The 15,352-nt window shown below is 38.3% G+C and overlaps 1 protein-coding gene across 42 annotated transcripts in view; it reads right to left on the reverse strand.

Annotated features, from left to right (window-relative positions):
* The window catches only part of PTPRD (protein tyrosine phosphatase receptor type D), a 2,307,989-nt gene that overhangs the window by 105,833 nt on the left and 2,186,804 nt on the right, over positions 1-15,352 (reverse strand). For 29 of the 42 annotated variants that reach the window (XM_074394799.1, XM_074394802.1, XM_074394800.1 and 26 more), the window contains 2 exons: positions 11,853-11,894; positions 11,253-11,350 (listed from right to left, as the gene is read on the reverse strand). In XM_074394799.1, coding sequence (XP_074250900.1) covers positions 11,253-11,350; positions 11,853-11,894 — 140 coding nt within the window. The remainder of the gene's footprint in view (positions 1-11,252; positions 11,351-11,852; positions 11,895-15,352) is intronic. The other 13 variants (XM_074394815.1, XM_074394814.1, XM_074394813.1 and 10 more) reach the window with 1 other exon arrangement.

The raw sequence follows: 15,352 nt of genomic DNA on the forward strand, positions 1-15,352 counted from the left end.
AGGGTGTAACCACCTTTTGAATCTCACCTCTCGGCAGCATGACCAGCAATGACAGTCACAGAACACACTGGAGTCCCCTGAGCAAGCCACGCTTCTTCGCATCTCCGTGCCTTTGCCTGCACAGATCCCATGCATTTCTAGCAAACTTCAGTGACTCTCCAGTTCAGGGGTACTCTGGGAAGGCTCTCGTCAATAATATCTCACTCCCAAGATGCACTTAACAATGACTGGGTTTGGTTTTGTTTTGTTTTGTTTTTCTGATTTTCCTACAGGACTATGGACTCATTCAGGGCAGCTTATTTCTTAATTATTTTTGGTTCTCCAGTAAATGTTAAACAGATAAAGGCATTCAAACTGCTCCTCTTATAAACAAAGAAACTGAAATCAGGAGAGTTAAATAACGTGCTTAGGGGCATTAAAATTTACAGCAGAGACACTAGCACAGTTTCTAGTCATCAGTGAAAATACCTTTTTTTTGATATTTTAATGTGGATATAATTTCCAGAAATGACATTATGTACAAGATAGGAAAAGAGTAGTTCTTCATAATTGCCCTCCATCCTTATCATCCTTTACCTTCCCCTAATTGCTTTCACAGAGCTCCTTTTTGGAAGACTGAACAGAAAATGTTACAGAAGATAAAATAACTTGAGAGAAGAATGTAACGTTAAGTGACTCACAGGTAGGTCATGCAGATTGGAGTTCACAGTAACAAGAGCCACTTCTGTTGACTAGGCACAGAGGGCAATGGGCCAGGTGCCTAATAGACTTCCTAACAGTCTCATAGGTGAGTACTAATATTCGTATCTTAAATAAGAAAACCGAGGTTATGAGACATAAAGTAACTGGCTCAGGGTCAAGCAGCGTAGCTACTAATTGGCCCACTCAAAATATGAACCTTGTTTCCCCAACTTCAAGGCCCTCTGCAGCATCCACTATCGCTTCCCTCTAAGTATATACTTATCACTCAGGTACTAAAATCCCAACTTGGTTTTGAAATAAACATACAACTCAATAAGCAGTGTCTTTTTTCAGTCCTTGTTACGATCTCTTTGAAGCCGAAAGCTTGCTTTGGAAGTAGAGACAGTAGAATTAATTGTTTCCTGAGAGCCCTGGGCTCCGTGTGGGAGCAGGTGAAAAGACATTTTGGACAATGTCCACTGATCGTCAAGGGCTCATTAGTTACAGAGAACTTGTATGAGAACAAGAACTGAGGAAAAGAAAACGAAAAATTGAAATTGTATGAGAATAAGCAATGGGAAACAGAAAACGAGAGTTACATGAGAGTTCTTTAAGACCAGGAGGGCTCCCGCAAGAAAAAAAACAAAAGGCTCTACTCTGAAAGATAGAGTTGAATGTTAGTAAAGAAAAATGTCGGAGGTTTTTGTTTGTTTGTTTTAAATGGTTTAAGGAACAAACATTTAAAAAGTCTAAGGAGAAAGCAGCTTTGGAACTTGAGAAATGACTTGCACTCTGAGTTCTCACAACTACAGAAGATCAGACAGAATAAGACTATAAACACATAGACATATGCCTGTTTTGGATGCAATGTTTCTTCTAAGGAAAGCTGCTGTGTCTTGGTGTCCTACTACATGTGTTTGTAAGATGCAGAAAGCAGCCAACTGGGACGGGGCTCTCTGTACTCTTGTATTTTACTTGGTGAGACTGGTCTTTAATGACAGAACAGAGACAGCATCTTCTCAGATGGCCAACTGGCGGGCCAATCATTTTTGCTAGAAAAGCAGCTGGGCAAGTTGAATCAGTAGGTACTTTTGAGTTAAATCTGAGGGGTCTGCATTAAAATGTAATCACTTCTGTACTGTCTGGAGATAGTAAGAGCCTATTTTCTGAGAGAAAAGAGCTGAAAATAAGGCTTCACTGCTGATAGATCAGGCAAGGATGTCAACCAGAAAAAGCAGCTCTTTACAGCAGGATGCTCTTTGTTCTGGTTGCTCCTGTTGCTGGTACTAGCAATTTGGATCACAACAAAGAGTTTCTGTGAACTGTAAATTTAGTTCGAAATTGATCCAGACATACACTTTGGTTAATCACCCGCTGTGTGCCGAGTGGTGAGCTTGTTACCATGTGGCCAACAGCATACCAAGAGGCCAGACACCTGACCCGGAGCTGCTTGAAAACAGCAAATGACTGGAAAGTAAGAAAGGGCAACATAACAAGTGCGAATTGCACTGGTTTAAACTAGCAGGTTTTCATTTCTTTCTGTCTGTATTAGTATTTTTATTTTTTTACTGACTTCAGCAAAGACCTAAGGGTTTGGCCGGGGATAGGAGAGGGTAGGGTTTCACTGATTCTAAGACATACATTTTATTCCCACATTCTAACATCTCTGAAATTGATGTGCACCTTAAAATTGATGGTACCTTGAAATTATACTGGCAATGTCTTTTATGCCTTAGTGGGACATGCAATGATGGGGTATCTTAAAACTGATGACACCTAGATTTGATAAAAATAAGTAATAGCTAGTAAGACTACTGAGCACTGGTGTCAAAAAACCTGATTAGCATTTTTGTGTTTAATTTGTTTTTAATGATTTTATGAAGTAAGTACTATGATTGCTTCTTTATATAGAGATGAAGAAACGAAAATACAGAGGTTCAGTTAGTTGTTTAAGGTCACACAGCTTGAGTTAGGGGCCAAACTGGCAGCCTGAGCCAATGGCATGTATACTTAGCCACCATGTCATAATATTTATTCCCACTGTTGGCTCAACAGGTAGAAAGCCCTGAGTGGCAGGCAGAGAGGTCTGGACCCAATCTGAGAAGCAGAAAAACTGCTACGTTCAAAAGGAAGTGGGCAAAGACCCTCCCACACCCACCTCCACTCCTAGCGTATGAGGAGATTCTGATTTGGAATAGTAAATTTAGCCATTCGTCTTCCTCAGCTTTACCCAGCCCAGGCACAAAAACATTGTTACTGCTTTTTATTTCATGAACGCCCTCATTTTTCCCATTTCATAAACAAATCACCATAATTTGTTCTCAATTAAAAAAAAACTTATTTTTGTTACTCATATGTCAAAAATATTTAAAAATGGAGGCTTGTCCCTGCTCTATTCCACTCTTCTACTTTGCATAAAAGATGAAAACAGATCTCTGTCATCCACCATTTTCTTCCTTTAAGAAAAGTCCAGTGCATTCAAAGTTGGCAAAAAAAAAAAAAAAGTGTGTTTGGTTTCTTGTTTCTGTTTGCATAATGCTTGAACACATGTCCCCCTCATGAGCTTACCCGTAAATTATGAACTAATTAAAAGCAGATATGACAAGTGGTTTTGCAATTCAAATGCTCAGAGGTTTACAAAACCTAATAACAATGATGTTTTTACTAATGATGGTTTTGTGCCTGTGAATATACTGTGGCACACGTGGTCACATATACCAAGAGTCTTTTCCAAAGGAAAAGAGAAATGTTTTCTTTTGTGGTTGTTGCTTAGATGACAGATAATTTTTGTCCCTTCTGTGGAGAAATGCAATGTTTACCATTGGGAATGAACAAATTATCTATGGAGAAAAGAAATGCATCCTTAGCATGGCACAGAAAACCACTGGGTTTTCCCAGGGAGAGTCATGCAATGGATATTGGTAACTATGACATTTTCACAGAAATTTTAAATATAAATATTTTGATCTAGTTGGAGACCAAGGTTTCTGAACTCCATAATCAGGGCATAGTAAGAAACAAAGAGTGAAACATTTAGGTGTTTACATCAGGTAAGTTAAGGTGCATGAAGAACAAAACAACATGAATTTGTGACCTGGTTTTACCACACACATTAGGTGTATGACCTTGGGTAAACCACTTCTTTCTCAGCCTCATGCTCCTTACCTCTATGATGAGAGAGTTAAGCCACATGATCTCTGAGGTTTAGATAGCTCTAAATATTAAGACATATGACCTAAATAACGTTTTAAAATATCTCTCTACATGTCTCAACACTGTCTTGATGTATTTTATTATTCATCAAGGAAGCAATATACATTTTTCCTTTATTTCACTGATGGGAAGTTATTAAACAAAGTTGTTAATATATACTGTTATAAAAACAGAAGGACAGGGCTCTGATATCTGAAATATTTTATGTAACAGGCAGTTTATCATCAGCACAAACACGAGATGTGAATGCTGCCGTGAGCCTGTGAAGAATCTCAGCACGGGTGGATGCTGAATGGTGGGAAACGTGAGCAAGGAGACTGGAGATGCTCCAACTCCAGAAACGGCAGCAAAGGCATTGAGACCCGGCTTTGTGATGAGAACAAAACAGATCAAAGGCCTTCTTCTGTGAACCAAAGACAGCAACAGTAAGATTGCTCCGAGTGAATCCATAGTTTTCAGGTAATACTATTAAGAGAGCTAGCACTGATTAACTTGAAACTAGATGTCTGAGGACTGCTCATCTCTGTGCAACCACCATGACAGATGGACTGTGGTTTAAAATGTGACTTGTACGTGAGCTGATAGGAACTCGGAAAAAATTCTGTTGCTGTAACTGTTTAAAAGGGGGTTGGTTATTATCTCAACCCACAACACAAAATGTATAAAATCTGGAATGTACCCGAAGTTGAGTATGTGACTTGGGACAGTATTGCTATTAGAAAACTCTACCGTGAGGACCACGTTGGGAGCTAGTTTCGCATTTTCTCTAACTTTATAGCTTTTCTTGATATTGACCACTAGGATGCTCATTTATTTTTTAATTTTTTTAAACTTTTTTTGAGATAGGGTCTCCCTCTGTCACCGAGGCTGGAGTGCAGTGATGTGATCTCAGCTCACTGCATCCTCAACTTCTTGGGGTCAGGTAATCCTCCCACCTCATTCTCCCGAGTAGCTGAGACTACAGGTGTGTGCCACTATGCCCAGCCAATTTTTTTTTTTTGGTAGTTCTCTGGAGACAGTTTCACTATGTTGCCTAGGCTGGTCTCAAACTCTTAGACTCAAGTGATCTGCTCACAGCAGCCTCCCAAAGTGCTGGGACTACAGGGTGAGCCATAGTGCCCAGCTGAGACGCCAATTTATTACACAAAGATATCATCAAGATTCTGAATCAGCAGCATTGGGGTCATGCCTAAAATTCTGCATTTCTAACAAGGTCCCAGGTGATGTCAATGCTACTGGTCTGTAGTGCACACTTTGACTATGAAACTACCAGAACATTCATTTCCCATGTGCCTTTCCCTTGACAAAATGCACTTCACTCCTCTTCATAATTTCACTAAGAGTGACATCTTCTCTTCAGTATCTTTCTCAATTCTCCACATCATTATGACCTTTACTGAACCCCAGTAACCTTCCAACAGCACTTAAGATTACCTCCTTGGTGTAATTCTTATTTGATTGTATATATTTGTCTTTGATTACTACAAACTCCAGAAGCATGAGTTTCTCACTTCTTTTGTTTTCTCAGCACTAAGCATAATGCTCTTCTGTAGTAGACTGGTGGACAATTATTGGTTCCTCCTCCTAGCTCACAGGCCTCCTTCCCCAGAAACTTCCCTGTCTCCCATCCAAGATATATATGAATGGACTGGTAGCAGTTACATTCCAATGTGTGTCCCCACAACAAACATTCAATTAGATAGAGTTCAGAGTTTGCTCTCTGGCATTTAAAATTTGACTGGCAAGAAAAGCTTAGTCTCTTTAGGGGGCCTGTATGTAAATGAAAATGTGATTAAAAACTATGTTTTCTGTGTGTGGGTGAGAAAAACAGAAGATGCTGGCTTGTGTAAGGGGAAGAATGAAGCCACCCCAGAGAAAACACAAAGATGAAAGCTCCAGAGAAGATATCAGGAAACTGTCATAGCCTTTCAGTTCTAGATGACAGTTCTCAATGTGTACCTTTACTCTTAGCCTTTGGCTCTATAATACATCAAAAATGCCTTCTGTTTTTCATTGAGCAACTTCTAGGGGTTGTAGCTACTTACAATCTATCTAGTCTAAATAAGATTTGTATATACATGACTGTGAAGGGTGATGATGCCTACTGATTGAATCTTAAATATACTAGTCTATGTGCCATCTCAGAAAATGGTGCAATGAAGACTGAGGATTATGTTCTATAAGACACTGCCCCAAACCAATGACATTTCTCAAACTGAAGTCTTCAGAACACTTGTGTCAAAGTCGCCATGAGAGCTCTTTTAAAATGGAGTTTCCTGGATACCACAGCTAACCTACTGAAATAGCATTTCTGGGGTTGGGACCAGGAATTTTAATTTTATTGTGTCTCTGCTAGGTTTTGGTAGCAGGAGGATGCTGGTCTCATAAAATGAGTTAGGGGGCGTTTCTTCCTTTTTTATTGTTTGGAATAGTTTCAGAAGGAATGGTACCAGCTCTTCTTTGTACCTCTGGTAGAATTTGGCTGTGAATCTGTCTGGTCCTGGGCTTTTTTTTTTTTTTAAATACATAGGCTAAATTGCTGCTTTGATTTCATAACTTGTTATTGGTCTATTCAGGGATTCAACTTCTTTCTTGGAATTTCAATTTTAAATAGGCAACAAATGATCTGTAGAAACCAGCCTAAGATTTTGTTTGGCAAGGCCTACATATACGATTCTGATTCAAAGATTCACCAGCCTAATATATTAACAGCCGTACCAACTCTACAGAGGACCTGATTCCCTGCATTCCAGATGCTGTTCTCAAACTGAGACTCCTTAAGTTCCAGTAGGACTTTTCAGTTTCATCTCAGAAAACAGACATCTAAAGTGTTTATCGAGATCTGCAGAGATGGGGTTACACTAATTTCTCAGGTCCATTCTTCCAGCTTTCACTAAATCCAATGTTGGAATTCAACTGCCATTACAGCACAGGAAGCGTCTCATAGGATCTAATAATACTGTGCTACAATTTAACCTACTTCCTCCTATTCTGACCTCAGGATCAGTACAAACAGCTTTCATGCCTTTAACCTGGTTTGCCTTTAGAATCGGAGTAAAATTAGCTTCATGCATCTTCCAAGTTCTGAGTAAACATTAACTCCTAGTGATTATGCCAAAATAACTAGGTGTTTGAAAGCAACCTGAGTTTTCTTTCCTCCATTTTTTTTTTTTTTTTTTTTTTTTTGCTGAAAGCCAGTAACCAACTATTCAAATTTATGTAGAAGACAATAAACCATTTTTCCCCACAAAGTGTTGCTCCAAGCCTAAATTTTTATGTTGAGGTCTTTATCCTATTATCACAGTTGAATACAACACTTAAATATCTCCTTCATAGCTGTTAAGGCACAGTAGAGTCAATTCATGCCCAGGGAGCTTTAATCACAGATCATCATCATGATCATCAGTGAAGTCTATGTGGGCTATGATGTCCACGGCTAAGCCTACTGGGAAAGCTGTGCATGGCAGCACTGCCAGCATGCAGTTAGTTCATAACTACTTTCAAGGGGCACTTCTGATCTAATGGCTAAACGAGGACCACTGAAGTATCTTTACATGTAGCATTTCTTGAAAATTCCATATTTACAGAGGCCAGTTATTATATTCACTGGATGCAACTGAGATTGCTTGAGTGTGCTTTTATCATCATGTGCTGCCTAATGACATTTCAGTCAACAACAAGCCACAAATAAGACACTGATCTGTAAAACTACAACGGATCTGAAAAAATTCCCATCACCTAGGGAGGGGGTAGCTGTCATAATGTCCCAGCGCAGCGTATTACTCATGTGGTTGTAGAGATGCTGGTGTAATTAACCTTATTCTGCTACCAGTCATATAAAAGTCTAGCACACAGAATTATGTACAATACGTATTTAATACTGCTAATAAGTGAATGTTACTAGTTTATGGGTTTACTACAGTGTACATTTTTATTGTTAGTTTAAAGTGCTCTCCTTTTATTTATTTAAAAAAATAACTTTAAACCAGCCTCAGGTAGGTCCTTCAGGAGGTATGCAGAAGGCGGGGCTGTCGTCATAGGCGTTGACAGCTCCTTGCTGTCACCCTGAAGACATTCCAGTAGACAAAATATGAAGGCAGAAGACAGTGATATTGATGATTCTGACCCTGTGTAGGCCTAGATGAATGCATGTCTTTGCATCTTAGCTTTTAACCAAAAGTTCTAAAAAGTTAAAATAATTTAAATAAGAAAAAAGCTTATAAAATAAGGATGTAAAGAAAAAATGTTTTACTATAGATGTACAATGTGTTTGTGTTTTAAGCTAAGTGCTATTAAAAGACAGTCAAAAAACTTAAAAATTGTATAAAGTCATTACAGTAAGCTAAGGTTGATCCACTATTGAAATAAAATTTTAAAATAAATTTGGTGTCACCTAAGTTTATAGTGTTCATAAAGTCTATGGTAGTGTAGAGTAATGTCCTAGGCCTCCACATTCACTCACTACTCTCACTGACACCCAAAGCAACTATGATTCTCGAAAGCTCCATGTATGCTAAGGGTCCTACATGGGGGTACCATTTACAAATATTTTCATTCTTTTTTTCCCCCCTTTTGGAGACAGAGTTTTGCTCTTGTTGCCCAGGCTGGAATGCAATGGCGTGACCTCGGCTCACTGCAAACTCCGCCTTCTTGGTTCAAGGGATTCTTCTGCCTCAGAGTCCCGAGTAGCTGGGATTACAGGCATGTGCCACCATGCCTAGCTAATTTTTGCATTATTAGTAGAGATGGGGTTTCACCATGTTGGCCAGGCTTGTCTCAAGCTCCTTACCTCAGGTAATCCACCTGCCTCAGCTTTCCAAAGTGTTGAGATTACAGGAATGAGCCACTGAGTCCAGTCTAAAAATCTTTTTTACGGTATTTTTACCTTATCTTTTCCTTGTTTCAATGCACAAATAGTTACCACTGGGTTACGTTGCCAGCAGTGTTCAATATAGTAACTTATTGTACAGGATTGTAGCCTAGGAGCAATAGGCTGGATCATATAGCCTAAGTGTACACCAGACTATACTATCCAGGTTTGCTATATTCCATGATGTCTGCACAACAACAAAATCACCTAAGAATGCATTTCTCCCTAAGTGTCCCTGTCGGCAAGTGATGCATGACTATATTATTGCCAATAGTTTTGGTTATATTGGTGGAGAGTGAATTAATGGCTTATTAACAGCTCGAGCTTATTTAACAGGTCCAGCTTAATTTGTTATAATAACAAATTGTGGATTACTTCCACAATTCGTGATCCATTACGTAACTCATAATCAGAAACAAATAATTAAAGCAGGGCCATGCACAAATATCACATGGCAAAATAATCAGAATCATACAACAATAAAATGTAGGCTGGAGGGACGAAAGATTTCTGATTCATAAAAACTGATACAACTGAGGGTTTTTTATGTTGCCCCAGTTGCTAGTTCTCATTTGCCTTGTTTTCTCTTCTAAAAGTCACTCTGGAGCCTTAAGCCCTAAATTAGAAACTACAGAAAGTGTTCTAAAGGATATTGCATAATTTTACAAGAGCTACTGCAATCAAGAGAAGAGCAGGAAAGAAGCTGCTGGCCATTTGAGAAAGGAAGGTAACCTCTGATCCAATGCGAATTTTCCCAACATTGAAAATGTTCTCCTGAATCCTTGGAGCACAATAAAAGAAAATACAACCTAATCAAGAGGCAAGGAAACCAACCAAATCTTTGTGTCCTATCAAACACATGATCAAGACGCTGGAGTATCACATGGAATAAAAGGCCATAGGGCTCGAGGGTAGAGGAGGATGAGAGTACAGGTACGTTTTGCTTTTCTGGCACAATGACTTAAAATAATGAAAAGTTGAATATCTGAAGATTATAGGAAGGCCATGCAGATATTCAGACTGCCACAGGCCTCACTGCTCCACGTTCTCTTATATAAAGCTGCTTCTTATTTTTGTGACTCCTCTAGCCAGTTGAGGTTGGGGGTCCTCTTAACAGGTTACCACAGAATAGGATAGGGCAGAATGTTAGAGGTGGTAGGTCCAGTGCGAGTGCCCCGGTTAAGGCTCATACAACCAATACCAAGAGAGGTAACAGGGCTGTGCTATCAGCTCCCAGCAAGTAAATCAATAGAATCCCCTGATGGTGAAATCTGGGCTGCCCAGGTACCCAGTAACCTTTTGTTATTTGGTACAACTGCAAGATTTTAGTGGTACATTTTAATCTTATGCTAAATTAAAACTGGCCTAGAAAAAATAATTATGGTCTGGTTATTAACAATTCATTAATTGGCTTCACTAAGGATTTTTGCTGCTGGAGATAACGGAAATATCCAGTTCTGTAAGTTTTTGCTTGATATATACCACAATATCCAAATACATATGCATGCGCACATGCACGTATGCATACACATACACACACACACACACACACACACACACACACACACACACTTTTCATTTACCTTCATCAAGAATTCACAAAGAATCTTCAAGAATTTTGGAATTTTAAGATAGCATTCAGTGTACCTTCCTTCAAAAACAAGCAACTCTCTGAAAATATATTTCAATCTTAATATTAGCTCTAGTATTAATTTAGACTGAAGGATAATATTTTATTTATATATATATATATATATATATATATATATATATATACACATACACACACACACACATACACACACACATACATACACACACACATACATACACACACATGCAATAATTAGAGTTTTCTGGCTTACAAAACCAAGAGTCTTGAGAAATGTACTTAATCTCCGTAATCTTGCTTTTTAGATGAGGATTCTTATCATAAATCAGTGTGTTTGGACCTATTTGGTATGCTGGAAAGCTTATCAGTTTAGTATATTCTAGGAGCTGAAAATCCAGAAAGACATATACTACATGATCTCACTTATGTGTGAAATCTAAAAAAGGCAAACTCACGGGAGTAGAGAATAGAATGTGATTACCAATGGATGGTAAGAGAAAGGGGAGATGTTGATCAGTTTTAGCTAGATAGAAGGAATAAGCTTTTGTGATCTGTTACACAGAATGGTGACTATAATTAATAATAATGCATAAAATATTAATAGATACAGTTATCAATAAAGTAAAAATTAAAAAACAAATACATTATCGCAACAAGTAATATTGAATAAATGTAAAATCGACACTTTTTAAAAGTGTAATTACTATATTGCTTGTACAGACACTTTTAAGTTGGCGGTTCATCATATATTTTTATACCATATTTGAGTCGTATTTAAAGGGAAAAGCACTGATGAAGTTAATTTTCAAGAATATCGTCAAAAAAAGAGAAGAGCAACTCTTGAAATTATTGTCAAGAATAAACACAGGGAATTACCTCATATTCCTGGGAAAACTTCAAGTTGTCATTGGCTTTCAATCTTTCAATGTGGTCTGCAAGCTCCAAGATAGGTATTGGAGGATGGCTAGCCATACCTATTAAAAAGGAAAGAAGAAATGCATTTGAAAACAAATGAAAATGATGCTAACTATCCGAAAATATAGAGAATACTATAGTTAGAAATGGCCTGAAAATATGTGAGTAGTAAAGATGTTTTAGGTGAGGAAGCAGGCAAATAGTTTGGTTACTCAAAGCAGGACATGCTCTGGAAAGATGAATTTTGTAGCCAAATGAAAAGTCACCAAGCATAATCTCCAAACTAACACTCCTAGTGTAAAAGAAAGCGTTATTGTGCTAAGAATCAATGAGGTTAGCTAGCGGAGAAAACTGACAGGCTTGATGTCAACTTCTGCTTTGAGTAATGACTTTTATGCCATTTCAAACTCCTTCTCCTGCACTGTGTGAAATGGAAATTGTGTGGAATTAAATGGTGTCAAGTGAACTAAGAAAACAGACACTGAGAAGGGCCTAAAAGGGAAAGAGTAGTAGCTTGACAGTAAACATAAAATGACTTATGCATAATCAAGAAAAACTAACTTGAAGAATGAAGGTTACCAGGGTAACCGGAATCATCTGAACCTGCAAAGGAAATGATGGTGTAAATAAAATAAAATAGAACAAATTCTTTATGAAAAAAAAAATGAAATGGAAAGCCTGACATACTTTTTAAAAAGTCTAATCAAAATGCTGCAAGTTTGTTCAGGATTCACTATACATCGTGACTAGACTGAGATCGCTAATATTTCACACACCTATAGGTGACTGACATTCACATGCAAACACACACAGACAATGACATGCACCACAGCTCATCGACGAGAATCACTGACGGCACAATCAGACACCAGAGTCAGCTTCAAAAATGTTTCCACTAGTAGCAGATTGTAGAGGTTGGGGTTGCAGCTTTCTCCTGGACACTTACAAGTGGCCACACTAACAGTTCCATGATATTTTGCCCCAGGTCCCCACTATTCAACCCCCAGCAAACCTACAATCTACTTCAGGTGTAAACATCTTTGTCCACGGATGAGAAATGAATTCAGGAAAGTCAGCAAATGGTGAAAAGACAGGAGGGAAAGCGGGTGAAGAAAGAAGGAAAGCAGAGTCAGGGGCTGACACATTCTAGTTCATTCAGCCAGTGGAAGATATATTAATTTCATAGATTCCGTGAAAAACAATCCACTATTAATTCTGGTGAATCTTGTGTCTTTCTGATGTTTTCTCTGTTTTCATAGGATTTGTCTTTTATTTCTTTCCTTTTAATTTTATGGAGGTACCATGAAAAAGCATGGCTGACTCTTATCTTACAGACACAAATTCCAGCTGGCTAGAAAAAGCTGAACCAGCATGTCCCCAGGGAAGCCACTGAAGCAGAAAAAGAATGAGGGAGGAGCTCAAACTGGAAGCCATGTTGACATTCCGCTGTCACTGTGGATCTCTGGAGGGAGGCTGTAGAATGACGGCCATCGAGTCCACATGACATGTGACTACTTTAAGGGCATTTTAGGAATTACAACATTGTTAAAAGTCACCCAGTAAGTTCTTTTATCTCAAATGCCAAATTATCAATGGTTCTGGTAAGTTATGTAAAACCTACCCTGCTTTTTGAAGACTATCACTTTAGCAACTGTTGTGAATTGTGGTGGTTTAGTTTTTATGGCTATGAAGGTCTGCTTCCAGTCAGCTAAAATTTTAGCAGCGATCCAATAAAACTGAATTGCTTGGAAGGAGAAATTCTTTGTTGGTGATACAATAATGTCTTTGGAACAAAATTTTGGAACCCTTTCTGAAACTTTTCTGTATTAATGGTAGAACTGAAATAATTTACATTTTGTGGAGGGAGGGAGTGGGTGACAGTGATCTGTTATTATATAATCTTATCCAGATGAGGCACCCCCAATGAAAATAATGGAACTGCAAAGGCATAGGTGACTTTAGGCTGATCTGGAAATGGAAATGGACTGATACGGACATTGTTACAGTGCTTTAACAGAGAAAATAATAGAGACAAAGATGTTTAGACCTTTTCGAGCGAATCGTGGGAGAGAGTTATTATCATATATGGACTGAGTGGTGGTTTGGCTAGAGAGGGAGGACACAGAGCCAATCAGGGAGGCGTAGGGGACTGAATTACTGCTCAAAGCTGCAAAAAGTAAAGCCAGGTGGAGATGGGAAAAGTATTAGTATAACAGCAGTAGAAGACCATAATAATAACCAAAGATGCGATCAACATATTTACTTGTGGCATGCACTGGCGTATGGTCTGGAATTATTACATTGGAAGCTTATTAAAGAAAAATTCAAGCAGACCTACAATGACTCATTATATTCCATATCAGAATATATATACATATATCTTTCACATGCAATATACCATAGCATTAAAGAATCGCCACATAAAACTTATTGTTGGATACCGCATTACACTCAATTTCTAGGACAAGTAAAAATGGCAGATGGATGTTTCACAGAAAAGGGAGGAGAATTTGTGTGAATCCAATGGTACAGGAGAAGGAATCCTGGCCTGGAATACTGGACATGGGTTCTATTTCTGGTTTTGGCATCTACTAATAGGAACAAAACACTATTTGTCAAGCACCTTGATTTCTTTAACTCTTAAAATAAGAGTACAGAACTAGATAAATTCAAGAGCCATTCTCTTCTTTTTACCTTTCATCCTTCCCACATATAGACTGAACTTCTGAACAGAAGGGTCTACTGAACATGGTTCATGTGCAAGGCTAAAAGTTACTGTACCTTTTCTTTGAGGGAGGGGAGAGTACTTACTTTTTACAAATGGAAAACTAGTTCACAGTTGAAGTGTCTACTTTTTGAACCCTTTAAGTTTGTTGCTATTTTCTTTCATTAGCCAAAATGCATACACAGTCTATTATGATGTTACGTCATATATCGGAAAAGACTGAATGCTGGCATAAAAATAATCCTCAACAAGAAAAATCTTCTAAGTTGAAACGGTCTAGCTCATATCAGAAAACAATTACCAAGGATCTACTTCAAAATATTGTTACACGATTCTGCGGAAACATCTCCACTGCCCAATATTGAGAAAAAATCTTGTACGACATAAACAAGTATGTTTTATTTTGAATGAAAACACAGACACTAAGAAAACTATGAAGTTGACCTCACTGTGGTATCTTTTCAATGTTTTGTCTGGCAACCTGACCATTGCTCACAGTCTATAAACCAAAGTCTTTACAACATCAGAGTTTTCACATTTGAATTATCTGACGAGCTTAAACGTTCTTTTTGTCTTTAGTTATTTATTTATTTTTTTGCAGGCTGTACACCAGACCAATTAATTCAGATCTCTGGATGTGGGAGCTATATACTGATATTTTTAAAGTTCCCCAGCATTGGCTGTTAGTCCTATGGGACTTCATGATGGTGGGGTGGGGAGGGTGGGGTGGGGGTGGCCTGTAACTCCATTTAGGACTTTTTTTTTCTATTTAGAAATCATATCAAGATGTATGAGAATGAGAAGAGCTTATCTCTTGGTGATATTCTTAGATCCCCTCTAACACCCCGTTAGCAAGCTTTAGTACTTTAACTATTATTAGCAGCAAAGAACTTGAGGCACAGCTAACAGTGAGGACTTGTCACTGTCATGACCTCATCAGTTCAAAGCTACAAATGTACAACACAAATGCATTTTAAAGGCACACCTCAAATCTGAGCAGAGTTTTCATTTTGAAGCTATGTCTCCACAATATAGAGTCAACATGAAAAATGACAGAGGCAGTCACTGAAATCTGCCTTAGGTTGGAGGAAAAAAATAGGATGGCCCCCTTGAATAGGGTATATATTTGTGACACTAATGTCATGGTGACTTCCTTATAAGAAGTAAACTTTAAAATCCTGGCATTGCAACCTAAGAGGCACCTTAGAGATGACTCAGTCTAGCACTTTCATTTTATACAAGAGGACTCAAATCCAGAAAAGTTAGATGACTTGTAAACATAAGCCCAGACAGTAAATAATAACATCTGAACATGCAGCTTAGGCATCTTTCTACT

Source organism: Saimiri boliviensis, chromosome 2, assembly GCF_048565385.1.
Source record: "Saimiri boliviensis isolate mSaiBol1 chromosome 2, mSaiBol1.pri, whole genome shotgun sequence".
Lineage (NCBI taxonomy): Eukaryota > Metazoa > Chordata > Mammalia > Primates > Cebidae > Saimiri > Saimiri boliviensis.